This window comes from Chamaea fasciata, unplaced genomic scaffold (assembly GCF_029207755.1).
Source record: "Chamaea fasciata isolate MVZ Bird 193981 ecotype frontalis unplaced genomic scaffold, bChaFas1.0.hap1 SCAF_3, whole genome shotgun sequence".
Classification (NCBI taxonomy): domain Eukaryota; kingdom Metazoa; phylum Chordata; class Aves; order Passeriformes; family Sylviidae; genus Chamaea; species Chamaea fasciata.
In genome coordinates, this window is record NW_027094088.1 from 65,572,177 (window position 1) to 65,588,622 (window position 16,446).

Consider the following 16,446-nt stretch of genomic DNA (forward strand, 5'->3'; position numbering starts at 1 on the left):
ATGGCTTCTGGCTATAAAGCTTCCCCCTTTTATTCTCCAGCTTCGAGGTCCCATATTCAGTGGGAATTTCCAACAATTACAATCCTTATGTGCTCCAGGTTTACTGTTCATTGTCTCCTCACAAGAACCTCACCAAGCCAAAGAGTTCTAAGATAGTTTTACCATTTTTCCAAGAGGAACTATTACTGGCAGGGTAATTACAATTGCTGACTTCTGTAAATCACCACAGAAGGTGAGCTCATGAAATGCTTACTAGAGGTCTTCATAAATGCATGTGGTCATTGCTCCTCCTACAGCAACATGTTACCACGAACTGAAAGACTAACAGGCAAATTAGGGAAGGAGAAGCTGGAAGAGTTGATACACACCTGTCAGCTGCATACTCTCCCCATCTCCTGTGGTGAAGGGGTTCAGATCAGAAGGTGCACTGCTGGGCTGGCCAGCTGACAAGTAGGTTTGCTCTCCTGGGCACTCGTTTTTGACTGAAGTGTCACTGGGCAGAGGAGTGGCTTTGTTGCGATTTGCTAGGAAGCAAGAGCTTGGCGATGCAGTGAAGGTGGCTTTGCTTGCATCTGGAAGGGTAAATGAAAACCCTTGTTGGCTGTTATGTATCCCCACTGCACATAAATTCTTTTTCTATCACTTTCCCTGACCACAGATCTACATCACACAGTATCAGCCCCTTACTGAAGCCATCATAGTAAAGGTATGAATCAGATTCACTCCCTTGAAGTAAATGTCAACAATGAGGTCAAGTAAAGTGCATTAAGAGTGAATCAGGATTGACATTTCATCCTAAAAAATTAACAATAGCTACTTTAGAATGTTTGAATTCTCTTTTCATATTGATACCTAGAGAAAAGAATTTGTTATACTCAAGAGTTCTTCAGCTTTTTGCAGACTGCTGATGAAGACACTTTTGCTGTTCTTCAGAGGAAACCATGATTTTACCTTATGGTTTCAAGTACTTCACTTAAACACACGAGGATAAGGCAACTGTCACACAGGCCAAGTTTTTCCTCTGGAGGCTCAATTGAAAGAAGTGCAGCATCTATTGTCAGACAACTTCTATGTACATTTCTTGCAGCAAAGTGCAGATTTAGAGTAAAACAACCAAAAAGTTAAGGATTGACTGTCAGTGCTAATGCTAATAAAAAAAAAAAAAAATCTGCAAGTTTCTGAAGTTTCACTGGATTTTTAAGGATTTACTTGGGCCAGAACTTGATCCTAATCAATCTTCATTCTTTTTATAGCAAAGGACCTGGAACATATAATTTCAAACAGTCTATCTTTGAGGAAGCCTGGTGGATGGAAAATGTTAAGGATACTGTTTTCAAATAATTTTATTTCTCTTCCATATAGTAATACTTCAGCCACATACACACACACACATATATATACACACACACATATATATGTATGTGTGTGTATGTATGTATATGTACACACATATACATATATATATAACACATATATATAATAGAGCTCCAAACTTGTGTTCCAACGTTGAAGGGATATTTGCACTTTGGTAACATTTAATAGATTCCTAGTTTGAGTTGTAATTACATATTTAAGCTTTGAGGAAAAACTGGATTAGGAATTCCTGCCCTTTCTGCCACTTATACCTCTTTTCACACTTCAGTTCATGGCCCTTCAGATGTACCTATAAGTCTTTGCTGCACCCAAGATAATTTCAGTGATCCTTAGTACTGACATTCCAACAAAATGTTATGAAGTGAACTGTGGCAAGAAGGTGGGAATGAATTGCTGAGTGAATGGTCACAAACTTTTCAGGTGAATTTGACAATGTTGCACATAACCACACCTTCAGGAGAACACAGTAAACTTGCTTCTGCTTAAACAAATACAACAATTTCAAAAATTACTGGAGTACATGCAAAAGAACCAAGCTATAGTTACCTAAATTCTTCATGTATTTGTCCAGTAGATTCTGGAGTTCTTGTTCTTTGTCATTGTTGAACTGTGTCTCCATGGCAAGCAGGATGTACTCATCTAGTAACATGCGGATCAAATGAAAAGAACCTTTTGGAGAAGAAAGAGAGAGAGTAGCTGAGTTATCTTTGTGACCATCTCTCACCACTCCACAAGAAGCCAGTGAAACAAATAAATAATTGTGGACTTTAAATGACCTGGCAAGACCAACAAGGAATAGTGCCTAACTTCTAGCTCTAATCTCTCTTTGCACTGGCCCACCTAGCTCAATTGTTTACTGTCCTGTAGGCTATTTGACCACTAATTACATCAAAGAAAAATACTGATGAAAGTGAGACATGCTTTATACTTGAGGAGAGCACACAGTGGAACTAGATAAGGCTGAAGTCTGCTAGAATGCCTCTGCTCTATTTCTGTTTGCCTTGTGCTAAATAACCAGACAATAACTGGTAAAGTGTTTGACCTTATTTCAAGGATATATCACATTAAAAAATGTATGTGTCCCTACAGTAAATTCAAATACCCTCTGAATTTTAGATAACAATGTACCTATATATAAACATATGAAATAACATACTAGAGTTTGTTTCACTTGTCCTGCCATCTTCTCTCTTATATAACGTTCTCTCTGAGTGTTGCCAAAAATGCAAACCTTCCTAAAGATGCATGTGTGAGCCTTAATTTTTAAATTCCACAAACACTGTTAAATTGATCATCTGCTGATTCCAGAATTGTGTGGTGACTGTCAAATTCCTTTTGCTTTTATTAAAATACACCGTGCACAAGAACTTATATACAATGGTATTTTTTTACCAAACTGCTCCACAGCTAAAAGCAATAATTTAAATCATTTGCCTCTTATATTGAGATATGCAGTCATTGTCATATTAAAACAAACAAAGCTTCTAGCACTTAAATGTCAAAGCAGTATCAAAACAGCAATTCAAAAGAAATACACCTTTTAGAAACAAACCTGTGACACAGGTCACCAGCAAAATATTGCTAGCATTTACTGTGAAATACTAGTTTGAAAAATAGAGCACACAGTATTTGTGGTTTTGATCAAAGAATTTTTAGATTAGGATGGGCTCCTCAGCACAGGAAATGGTTGAAAGCTGGTAAGTGCTTAACATATATGTACAAAATATGAGTGTTTTTATAAAACTCAGATACCAAAACTTGATGCGTTGTTTAGAGTTAGGTTATGCATCACTCGAGCACCAAAAAAGCTCCATTTCAGAAGGAAGTCCTGAGCTCTCTTCTTTAAAGACCTCCCATTTTGCTTGCTTGCCTGAAAGAGAACAGTAAAATACTGTTAAGTATGCTCACTTGCTTTCTGCCTACAGGGGAGAAGAACTGAATATCCTTGAGAATTCAAGGAGTCCTTGACTCAGGTTGATGTGGCAGAGTGAATCGAGCTGCCTGATTCAAACTATCTCCCTGCTGTGTGACCTAACTTGGTAAAACAGAACAGCCTTCCTTCTTTCCAGTGCAATCATAGAATGTTGTCTATCAATGCTGGATGAAGCAAACTGCTTACTGCTTGGGCCCTGACGGTACATAAATTACTCCATATTCTACTATTAAAGGTGCCAAGCTGTTCTATAACTATACAAGTGAGGGAGGAAGGAAGGAAGGAAGGAAGGAAGGAAGGAAGGAAGGAAGGAAGGAAGGAAGGAAGGAAGGAAGGAAGGAAGGAAGGAAGGAAGGAAGGAAGGAAGGAAGGAAGGAAGGAAGGAAGGAAGGAAGGAAGGAAGGAAGGAAGGAAGGAAGGAAGGAAGGAAGGAAGGAAGGAAGGAAGGAAGGAAGGAAGGAAGGAAGGAAGGAAGGAAGGAAGGAAGGAAGGAAGGAAGGAAGGAAGGAAGGAAGGAAGGAAGGAAGGAAGGAAGGAAGGAAGGAAGGAAGGAAGGAAGGAAGGAAGGAAGGAAGGAAGGAAGGAAGGAAGGAAGGAAGGAAGGAAGGTAGGTCCCACCCTCTGGCACTGTTATTCCATAAAAACAGGGAATAGAAATTAGTCTTTGTTCTTTAATTTAATCTGCATAATATTGGTCAGAATTTCTCTTACAGCATAGCATGTTACTATCATGATGATCAAAGTGATGCTTTTAATACTGTTAATTTCATACAGTCACTTTGCTCTGGCAGGGATTTGTTTTTGTGGTAACACATGCCCTGTTACTTTCTCAAACAGCAAGCAGAAAGAAGCTGTTGTGGAAGTTTGACAGTAGCCACACTTTAGCATGAACAGAAGGCAGACAGCAGTGGAAGGATTACATGTTCTGTAAATTATTAGCTTCTGCTCAAGTCGACCTAGCTTCATATCAAAACTTGTTGGTACTTCTTCTCTTAAGTACAGGAAAACAATGCTAGGAACTATAACTGTTACCTTTAATAATATGGTATCACATGGTAGATGCTAAATGGAAAATTGCTTCACCTTTTCTGCCTGACTTGTTTATCAGGAATTGTCTTCTGAAATTGTCGAATGAAATTGAGACCATAATCAATCCAGTCTAAAATAAATTGACAATACTCAGTTTCAATGGGATTTTTTTGCCTAGGAAGATTTCTATGTATGTCAGGACTTGCTTTGGCTTTGCTGCCCTGAGGATCCAAAGCTCCTCCCTGTGCTGCTCACATGTCAGCAATTGTTAGGAAACTCACAGTACCTTAAAAAGAAACAAACTATCACTGCCTCCATTGAACCTTGGGAAAGCAGGTGAAGAAAGGAAAAAGGGCATGCTAATGGTTTTCCTGTAAGTGGCAGTCTCTCTACTGCCATCCAGTTGATGCTAACATGCTTTTGCATCCATTCATATCAACGTTCTACATAAAATGATGAATAAGATATTGCATTTTCAGACAAAAAGAGTCTGATGAGAAGACCAGTGTTCAGCTATTAGCCAACAATATGCAACATCTTATTTTACTAGTTTGCAGTCACTAGAGTCACAAATTGGGTAAATATCTTTTACTTAGCTATAAGTCAAAATCCTTTATTTTGTTCTGAGCTGCAGTTCATAAATCCCCATATAGCTACGTGCATATAAAATGCTTGTGATGAAAATGCATCTTGGTAATTGGAGGTGGTCACATCAAAATCATCAAAATCATCAAAACCATCTATTACTGTGTTAAGCACCTTAGAAAGCTACAAAACTGTATCTTCCATCCTGAAAGGTAGAAATCCTTCAGGAGGCTGGCTACCTCTGAATCCCCTGCTGCAGTAACTTACACCACACACAGTACCACCCAAATGCCATGGGAGAGAATTGCTTCTCAAAGAAACAACTTCTGCTCACCTTACTCAGAGCAATCCCCCCACGATTGTGAAGGCACACATAAGGTGGGAGGGTTTCTGTCATGTACAGTTTGTCAAAGTGCTGACTTTACTGTTTTAGCTACAATACTTCTTACTTTGTCACACACATAAGACCACTCAGCATGATTAATTTGAACTAATATCACTGGAATATTTGACACCAAATGACAAACTTCCCTGTCACAGTAAGGAGATAGGAGCAGAGATGAAAATTCCTTGTGGAAAATCAGTGGGACTGCAAAAGGAGTAAGCGGAGTAGGATTTGGTCTGGAGTCAGGCAGAACATTTGAAAGGTACCTTGATAACCCTTTGCTCAACCACAGTATCCAACCATTCAATAAATGATTCCACAGTGGCATTCTTCTTTAGAAGGTCCTTCAGTTCTTGGAACACTGTAATAGAGTCATCTACCATGTAAAAAGGAGAACATATCATTGCACTCTACTCTGAACATGAGAAAAAGCCACTCACCAGCCATATGACAATATTGTAGCATGGAAAGGAAAATCAAAGAATTAGAGCAGTGAAGAAGTAAGTAATTCCCCAGCAAAGCAAGCACACACACATCCATCACACACATGGATTTTAATCACTTAAGCATTACAATGACATGTTGTAAGACGATGAAGTTTCATAAGAAAATAAAAACAAAAGAATAATATTTTATTTTCCATTCCTTTGTAGATTCAATCTTGAAAACCTTTCTAATACTACATTTACTAGTAAAGGTTTCTCTGTACTGTGGCAGATTTGCAGTGTCTTATGTTTTATTCATATTTTATAAGTTTCTCACAAAAGGATATAAAGTCAATTTCCTCAATTCCCATTTTCAAAAAAGTGCCTGAATGACCAGTTATTTCTCTTCTTTTCTTTTTTAACCAGTGTGAAAGAAGACAAAAAATAAAATAAAAAATAACTACACCAAAAAAGTAGGAAAGGGGCAACTCAAATGAAAATGTGAATAGGATTGTGAATCATTAAAGAGAACAAACTTTCATTATCAAATTAATAATATTTACAGGACAACACACTGCTATTCCTTTCAGCTCTTGAAACTCCGATCAACATGACTCCTATGACAAAGTTCTCTTTAATACAGAAAACAGCTATATCTATTTTTCAACCATGTATATGAAAATTAATGACCACAAAATTTATACTTCGCTCTATTCTGTGTATGAAAATAGCTGCTACACAACATAGAAACTTACATATATTTTTAAAGCTCAACTTTCAGAAGAATATGTGATTAATTAAAATAAAAGTGAACTAGTTCAAAGATCTATTACATTAAGCCATAATGAAATGGAATTTTGGACAAATCTTCCAAAAACTGATCTGTGCAATATCCCCATATAATTAGGACCAAGTTTCAAAAGAGGTTTGCAATTGACAGGTAAATGAATTTTTCAGCAACCATTTAAAGTCATCTAGCTGGGATGACTTTGCAGCACAAGCATCTATTCTTGTAGGACATGCTAGGGCGACCAGTTGGTTTTCTTAACCTACTGAAGTCTATGGTAAACTAGCCCAGAGAATGCAGAGTCTATGAGTGCCCTGTCTCAGTCAGTCCAAGTAGACTGGTGTGGCATGGAATGAAAGAATGAATGACTTTTAATGGTACATATATATCACCATGGACTTACATTCACTGTAGACTTCCCCATCAGAGTCTGTGCTCCCTGAAACTGCAAGGAGGGCCTGAGAACCAATACTATTCAAATCAACTTTTTCAATATCCGACACCATGGAATTCACCACATGCTGATCAAAAAGAGCAGGCCGAGCAATCTGCAAGAGAAAGCTAGGTTAAATGTTGAGACCCTATTGTGCTTTTGCTACAGCTGGCAGCTAAGCTCCACACAGCCACTCACTCACTTCCTACCCTGCCAAGGGATGGGGGAGAGAATTAAAAGAGTAAAACTAGGTTAAGAAGAGTTGGTTAGGTTAAAAACAGTTAATTAATTTTTTAAAGAAATAATAGAAATAAAAACAACAACAATAATTTAAAAGTTTAAAAGAAACACCAAAAAACAACAGAGAAAAATACAGTCTGACAAAGACCAGTGATGCAAATGACAACCATTGTTCACCACCAACTGACCTATGCCCAGCCAGATCCCTGAGCAGTGGTCCCCTGCCAAACTTCCCTCTAGTTTTATTGTTGATCTGTGGTATGGAATATCCTTGTGATCAGCTGGGGCCAGCTGTCCCACCTATGTCCCCTGCCAAATTTTTGTGCACCTCCAACTTACTTGCTGGCAGGGTGGTGTAAGAAGCAGACACATACCTTGGCTGTGTGTAAACACCGCTCAGCAGTAACTAATATAGCCCTGACTTATCAACAGTTTCCAGTACAAATCCAAAACACAGAGCCATATTATGATGAACAAAATTAACTCTATCCCAGTCAAAACCAGTACAGGCCCACCCAAAGGGTGGAGGATCACCCAAAAAACTGCTCAGAGAAGAATCTTATTATGTTTAATTTTATTGTCATGGCTGGGTTTATCACAGATCAGATGAGATAATTTCCCTTTCATTAGACTCCTGATGCTCTTCTAATGTGCCTTCCTATCAGATTATCTTCACAAGATCACCCATATGCTGCTTTTGTATTTATGAAAGAGAAAACTAAGTCAAGATGAATCTGTGGAGTGTTTACAGTTATTCATGGACACCAACTGTAAATTCAAGATGCTAGCATGAAAGGAAGTTCTTTGAAAGGCATTGTATCCTTTTGGATAATCTGCAAAACAATCACATGGAGGTGACTCCTAATTGCAGATACCAGTATTGTATCAACACAGCCTTGGAGTCTCCCAACTATCTGTCCCTCCCATTTTTCCTTTTCACTCAAAACTCAAATAGAAATAGAACAACATGGTCAAGGCAGTGAATCTTTGCTAGGCAGGAAGGATCATCTGGTATTTTCCAATTTGGTACTAAACAAAATACACATATATTCCACGGATCGCTTCATTGAAAAAAACGTTCCTGTGATGGCAGCTCATTATAACCATGGTCTTTGCTCTCTTTTCTGGTACAAAAGTTTGAAGCTCTAGTCAGGTCTATTTATGGTCACTTTCTAATTTCATGGTTAAAACGACAAGATTTAAGTCTTCCATGGCTGAAGGTCAACCTTGAAAAAATAATGCATCGTATCTCAAAGCCAGAAAGGTACACTGAATACAACTGACACATTTCTGAATGTATAATCTTATTCTGTTTACCTGTGCTAGGTGTAGGAATGATGTCTGTCGTTTCAGGGAGGAAACAAATCTTCGTGCAATAGGCAATTTCTTATCTATCAGGCTTTCTGGTAGATTTTCCAAAGAGGAAGCAACCCACTGTTCCCAGTTTTTTGCAAAACTTCTTATATCTGCCAGTAAACTATAAGGGGAACAAAAAGTCGTTTAGTGAATCACCAATAAAAATTGTCTGGCATCAGTTTAAATAATTTGTTTTCAATCTATGGCTAACAGACTTCTTAACATAGCTGGAAATTCCTCCTCAGGTGTTACCAAAAGAAACAGGAAATGACCAATCATTGATCTATACACTGACTACATATAGATACATACCTCCTCTGGGAAAAATTAGTGCCTGGGACACTAAAATGCTATTTAATATTTTAAGGCTGTTCTGTAGCTGCCCTCAGAGCTGACACTATTTTGTCATACATAGTCTACTGTTCTAAAAATGAGCACAAATACTGCAAGGAAATTTTTCTAGAATACAGAATTAATGGTATTTATCTGGAATATACCTAAAAATCAGAAGGTTATTTTCAAATACCTACCTTTCTGGCATTTCTTGCATTGTTGCAGGGATGAGTACATCTGTAAGAACCTTCAAAAAGTTAACAGAAAATGACATGATGCTTCCACTGGCCATTTATTCATTCATTCATGTCTGTCTTGTCTACTTAGATTGCAAAGTGATAAGTACAGAAAATTTACACAGAATAATGCCATTCAACTTACTGTCCAGGTAGTTACATGCCTGGATTTTTCCAATCACTATTAGACAGGAACATATGAGACATTTATATACTTAGATAGCACCCATTGTCTATCTTATTGTGTATCTTCATAGAAGTAAAATGAGGAGGAAAACAAACAAGACATGCTATCCCCCATGTCTTAGAGTAGGGAAATCAGTAGAAGCGAGAAGCATAAACACTTTGTCTTTTCTAGCATCACCAAGTCTCTGTAAAGCAGATAGTCAAGCATCTCCCAGGTCCTTGAATGCTGTTGACTCTTCCCTCTACCAAACTGGACATGGCACCACAGGCACTCAGAGTATACCCATAGAGTTCCCTGTAGCTAAGTGTGGTGTGGAACAGTTTTGGCAAAAAACTGTGCCATCTGGCATGCCCCCTAGGGAATGTTACTGTGGAGGACAAAGTTGTTAAAAAATGTTCCAGAAATCTCCTTTGTCTGTTAATGTAAATAGTTCTATAACAAACCAATGCAATTCCTTCTTCCTTCTGTCAGCTGTGATGTCAAAAATATCTAACATGATTACAGATAAGAAATAGTGAGAGACAAAGAGGCACAACAGCAAATTTATGAACTTTTGAGAAATTCAATGTTATTTCATTTATAATTCAATGCTCCTCTAGTATTTCTTCTTCTGTCACATTAAACCTATCATAAATAAAGTTAATATTGAATCTATTGAGACAACACATTTAGAGCAGGAAAAACCTCATAAACTCAAGGTACATTATAATCTTTACAAGTAAATGACCCATCTCCTGGGTAGTAATTTGATTCTTGATGCTAATTACCTTTGCTTTACTATGCTAAATAAAGCACTTCTTACTTCACAGCTTTATATGCTTCTAAGAAATACATACTTTCATCTTTTCTGAATTTCCCCCCCATGTTTTTCTACAGTAAAAAAAGACAGATTACGATTAGGCATCAGAGCTAAAAAGCTTCAAGTCTTTTTCTCTGACTGGTTGGTGTTTACTATTAAACCAAAAGTGATTTCTTCTTATCAATATGTGATGTGAAATTTGTTAGAGAGTCACTTATATGAGAATCTTTTTCTATTTCTATGGCATGTACTATATCAGAGCAACTTAAAAGTACTTTGCATCTACTAAATAATCATCTGATCTGACTTTCCAAATGAAAAAATCAGGAAAATTTGGTGGCATTATTTTGTTTTTTCCCCAGCATCCTGTAACTTATTCCTGACCTTGCAACACTCCTAAGGGTCACCTAGTTTCAAATATTTATGTGGTTATGCCATGAGTTAGATCAAAGAATTCATAAGGTACAAAAACTCCACAAAATAAGTATTCCTTAATTTTTTTTTTTTTTAAACCCGGACCAGTTTAGAGTGTAGTACTTTTGTGGGTACATCTAGCAGCACGGGAAAAGAAATGAAAGGCATCCAGCAGGAGGGGCAAGAATGTCTTAACCCAGCATTATTCCAGTTTGGTAACATGAAACCATGGCCTGACATAACCTGTGAGCAGCAGACTGGCATGTGGAATCATCTTTCCGGTGTGCCACAGACTCTCTTTTCTGGTAGAAATTACAATAATCTTTTCAGTGAAAACAAGGCTTCAGTTTTCATCCAGGATTACCTTAGTCAGCCTTGTCAGTGAGCACATGAGCATTTCTTTCAGCTACATTCAAGCAAGCAGGTCAGGGTTTCACTGTTAGCGTGCTGCCTGTGGTCACACATCAGGTGTTCAGCTGAGCTGAGACTGGAGTTCAGCTCTTATAGGTGCCTATTTTGTTTCTTGATTTCCGTTATTTCCTTGCTGATTTACAGCAGAAAGCAGTGATGGCATCCTGTCATTCTATCTTTTTACAGATGCAGAAGCAGTACTGTGGGTGAGATTATTCATGTAGTTAAATGCTTAACTTACCTTATACAGTATTGAGTCACAGACACAGAAAATGTCAATGATGATGGGATTTTCAAGCAGGGGAAGAAGATGGTCAGGCATTCCTTGCCAAAAATGTAACAGGAAATGCTGGATCTAAAGAAATAGGAACCAGATTCATAGACATAAATCATGCTTTCTTGCCTTCCCAGGCATATGTACCAAGTGTGTGTGTTCAAACAACCTTACCTCTTCAAAGTTCCCATTAATTGCATTGTCAAGGACACACTGACAGTGTGTTTTGTACATCATGATAAGAGTATCTACCTGTTTTGGAAGAAAGAAATATTAAAGAGAGTTTCTTAAGTCTTTCCTTTCCTGCTACGGTGATCTAAGTTTCTGCTTTGTATAGCTAATATAATATAAACTGTATTGCAATGCATATTTACAAATAGGCAGCCTGTATATCCAGAAGTGATGAGGGTGTCACTCATCTCTAGTTTTATCAACAGCTTTATGTCATTATTATTCAAGCATTATTTAAGTCATTCTTTAAGTCAAGCACTGATGCTGTGGTCAGACATGTATCATCTGAACCTTTATACACTGTGAAAATGTGGATAATAAAGTAAGGCAATAGCTAGATTAGTCAGTCAGATGGTAAAGTAAATTCACCTTCCTGAAGCTAAGATTAATCCCCAAGAGCAGTGCAAGTTAATCATTAGGCTACTATAGGCGTCTATGAGTGTTCTGAAACATCATCTAGTTGGACAAATGAGAAAATAGCTGCCAGTCATTTGGTCAAAGTTTAATCACTGCCTCACACGAACTGAACTTTTAAAAGCAGAACTCCCTTTCATCTAATCAAGCTACTTTATCTGAATGGAGTGTTCCCTTATTTAAAAAGAAAAAAAAAAAAAAGGAAGTAAATTTAAAAAATTGTAGCAAATTACAAGACAAGAAATATGCAAAGTATTTTAAGGAAGGAACAATGCAAACCATTCTTATGGTCCTGCATCCCAGAAGGTTTATCACAGCCTATGAACTTCAGCAAAACACTGTCAGATTTTGAATGAACCTGGTGCCATCTTATTGCTATAGGTTGAGGTTGCAGGTTTCTTTGAAAACAGACTTTTCTGACTTTCAGAGCTGCTTCTCTAACTACGTATCTTTGAAAAGCAATAGGTAAGTGTGAGACTCAAGAAGATTTTAACAAACTGTTTTTGAAAGCAGTTGATGGAAGTATAAAGGTTGGGTAAGTTTTCTCCAGAAACATTAAATGCAGTAATTACCCATCTATTTTGGTGCAGACTGCTGTATTTATGGACTCTCCAGACATCTGAGTTGCAAGCAACTCCTTAAGAGTTTAATGCAGAAGTCAAACTTCGTGTATGGGCTGTCTTCAACAGAGTACCTAAATATGTTAGTTTCAATAACCTTCGGTCAGATAAGCTGAAGTAGGGAAAAGGCAGTATGAAAAGAAAACAGGAAATAAGAGAACAGGAAACAAGGAAAGAGCAGCAAGGAAAGAGAATATAGGAGACACAGAAATTCATCTTTTCCACAATCTTCTCATAACTCGGTAAGTCTGTCCCCAGACAGTCATGCACAATGCTGCTGAGCCAAAAAGTGAAGAGAGAATGAATTGCGAGTTTTTCTCCACTATTGGAGCAGTAAAAATGTTTGTTTATACTGCTGTGTTGAGTCTTCAAGGAACCTCAAATATTTGTCAGATTTAAATTTAATGAGCATGCTGTCCATATGAGAGATGTCACTTTGCTGATGGAGACTATAGCAGCAGGTGGTGCACACTGCTGAGTATAGCAGTTCTTGGACTTTCTTTAGGAATGGTAAGATTTCCAGCTAAGATGGCTCCTTTTGTTTAGCTTGTCCCTACAGGAATCCTAGGCTTCACTACTTTCTCAGAACAAGCTTAGGAGGAGGGGCTCGCAAAACAAAAGTTTTTAAAACAACGTCTCAAACCAGTCACCATTATCACCCACACTGAAGACTAAATAGAAAAGTTTAAAATGTCTGTCAAAGGATTTCTAGTACAATGTAGCAGCTTGTAAGGCGGCAAGAAACAACACAGGCAAAGAGTCAAAGATATGAAACATGAGAGATACTTCCAACTGAAGAGTTATCCTTAGGATAAGTAACACCCAGTACTGGTCTGAGGAATGATTTAAGTAATTTTAAAATAATCCAAACATGTTCAGATTTTCAGTCGCTTTTCAAACAATTAATGAGAGTAAAATTCATCTATTTATTGTGAATTACTTGTTCTGTTCTAATCAGAACAAAATTTACCTTAAATCCAAAGGCATTTGTAAAGAATACAGCTCTCAGTTATTTGTTTGTTTTGCTCTCCCCGTCTTACATACCATCAGTTTGTAAAATACTGGGTCAGTTAATAGGTAAATAATTCAACCACCTTTCCATTGGAAAGCCGGTTAATCGGTGTTAGTAAAGGTTTGCCCCCTCTATAAATCAGTCACCTCTGTTTGATTATGGATATTTCTGTCTCTTTCATGTCAATACCTCAAAGGCTAAGATATGAAGAAACATTCTGTGGCAAATTTTTGATCTCTAAGACAGAAGAGAAGGAGCTCACTTTTTACCTTGTCTTTAGAAATGCACCCTTGAAGCAAAAGGTGTTGAGCACTTGGAAACTCTGGGAGGAGTGTTCCAGTTTTGGAACTCAGAGAATATTTACGAGTAAAACCACCCTGAAATGGAAGGGAACAAACAGGAACATTGAAACAGCTAATAGTGTTACATCTGAGATCAAACATTCATGCTAAACTTGTACATTATTTCACGAGTCCCTCAAGGTTCCGCAATACTTGCATTCAGATAATCCTTCAAAAATATTGATGTCGATTCAGATCTGGACCCCAGCTCAGGAAGGTTTTAAAATATGTGTCTATATCTAAACTCTGCCGAACACTCTTAAGGTCTCAAACGCTATGATTAAGGTGAAACTTGAATGGAACTAGAAGTGACCTTTTCCTACCCCTTTGCCTACAGGTGAATTTCACTAAAGTGGGAATGGTAGGTATATAGTGCAACATATAGTGTAAAAGTGTGCAAACTAGCCTTTTTCTGTAAATGTTGACTCTAATTGAAGGCCAGTTTCAAGTGAAATTCTCTCAGTTACTGAATTCAGAAAACCATAGCTGTAACTGACTTATTCAACATAAATATAGCCCTATTTTACAGAGTGATATGTGTGACAGAACAGGCAGCAAAAAACGAAAAGCATACATCATATAAACTAATTTTGCCTGTGCTATCTACTATTCAAACACATATAAAGTTCTAAGTAAAAGAAATCGTAGAAATTTAGAAACATTAGTATTTTTTTCTGTCAATACTTTTGTACTGTTATAATTGCCTATCAGTATACGGAGGGTATTTTTTTTAACAGGAGTAATCCTAATGATTTTATTATGCAATTACCCATGAAATATATTAAAAGCTCTGATTAAAAGGGATTTGTTCATTTAAAAATGGCAGTGATGGTAGTGGGAGGTTTAAGAAGATAATCTGCAATGTTTTTTACCTTGCTAATGGACTTATATGACTGTGCCTCAGTTCTAGGCTTAATATTTTAACCTGCTGCCACTTGCCCTTTCAATTTAATGCCATCTGTTTCTAATGGCCATTTAACATTAAGATAATGACAGTAATATTATCTGCCTAATTAACCATGCAGACTCTAATGGTGCACTAACTGGTTTAGATAAAAGAATTTGCTGATATCTCCCCCTACAGAGAGAATACTAGAAAATGTGATAAAACATACCAGAAGTAAACAGTGTCCCTGGCACTCAATAAGTGTTCATTCAAATGCCATTTACTCAGTATATTTAGACAATCAGTGCTTTAACATCTTTTCAATGTCTTTATGTTCCTGCTGAGAATTACACCTTATGCAATCGTTGTAAATCTTTTTGGAATACCGAAGTGCTTTTTGCAATTTCAAGCAAATGAGAAAGGATGTATCTATTACCTCTTCACACTAATGAAAATATAATGCCAAAATTTCAGTACACTGAAATTATTATAATTCAGTTTTGACCATGCAAGACTTTTTTCTCTTAAGACCTGACTGAATAATTTCAGACAACACTTAACCAGACAATCAAGAAGTCACAATGATGCACCCTTTCTCTTATCTGGCTTATCTGTGAACATTTTTCCTGGGAGGGCAAAGCAACTTTGGGTCAAAAACAAGAGAGATTTGTGGGGTTGTCAATTGCAAGGCAGACTGGGAATGCCACATCAGAGATGGAACAAAATACACATCCAGTTATGCCAAAGGAACCAGATATATTCCATCCCAAAACTCTGAACGAATGAATGCTTCAGTAGTGCTCAGGAATATGTTGGGGATATCCCATGGCATAGCACTATCTTTTTTTGATAAGATAGCCAATTATCTGAACAGGGAAAATGTAACAGATCTAATCTATCTGAACCTCACTAAAATACTTGACATGGTGTCACCACGGGAAATGATCAGTTATGCTGGTGAGAGTGGGGATTAGTAAAAGAATGTAAAAATATTTAAGAAACTGACTCTAACTGAAATGCTAACAAGTCGTGTTGACAAGGAAATTACTGGGTTGAAAAGGGATTGAAGTGAAAATTCCAAAAGATCAGACTTGGGGCTGGTCTGACTGAACATTTCATAGATTAAATTGGTTGACATGAGCTAATGAAATCATCAGTAGAGGAAGACCAAGAGGTCATGTAGAAAGACATGGATGACTTTGAGATAATGGTAATAAGGGGGACAAAAATCAATAGAGCAAAACTACACTCTCAGGGACCAATAAAAATGTCTGCTATCAGCTAGGAGTAGCTTATCTGGAAATGAAAAAGGGGAAAGGCTTGCTGTGCATCAGTTGATCACAGAAGGTATATTTAGTCTAGTAAATTAAATGGTGTCAGGAAACATTCCCAGGCAACACTGGAACAGTATTACTCAGAATGGCCTCTGGCATTCTTTTGGCCCATGCCAATTAGCAGTACCCCAAACACCTCCAGTCATATTTCAACACGTACTGCACATCAGAGACATTTCTTCGTGGCAATGTGGCAGAGATGTCCCTATGTCCCTTTGCAGGTTCAGGAGTTTAATAATATGGATGCAGGGTATTGCATAGCAGTTGAACTCAGTACCAAATAAAAGTACTGTGAGCAACCCTTAACCTTTAATGCACAATAATCCATAATTTTCTACTATAAATACGATGAGAATGACAGTGACTATACCATATTATACCATAGTATACCGGAGTGAAAATGTAGA

The 16,446-nt window shown here is 37.4% G+C and overlaps 1 protein-coding gene across 1 annotated transcript in view; it reads right to left on the minus strand.

The window, feature by feature from the left end:
• The window catches only part of RFX6 (regulatory factor X6), a 32,946-nt gene that overhangs the window by 2,866 nt on the left and 13,634 nt on the right, over positions 1-16,446 (minus strand). Inside the window, exons 7-16 of the mRNA XM_066180505.1 lie at positions 13,748-13,855; positions 11,376-11,453; positions 11,169-11,282; positions 9,078-9,127; positions 8,509-8,668; positions 6,922-7,066; positions 5,573-5,682; positions 3,127-3,244; positions 1,921-2,043; positions 369-572 (exon numbers count right to left, since the gene is read on the minus strand). Coding sequence (XP_066036602.1) covers positions 369-572; positions 1,921-2,043; positions 3,127-3,244; positions 5,573-5,682; positions 6,922-7,066; positions 8,509-8,668; positions 9,078-9,127; positions 11,169-11,282; positions 11,376-11,453; positions 13,748-13,855 — 1,210 coding nt within the window. The remainder of the gene's footprint in view (positions 1-368; positions 573-1,920; positions 2,044-3,126; positions 3,245-5,572; positions 5,683-6,921; positions 7,067-8,508; positions 8,669-9,077; positions 9,128-11,168; positions 11,283-11,375; positions 11,454-13,747; positions 13,856-16,446) is intronic.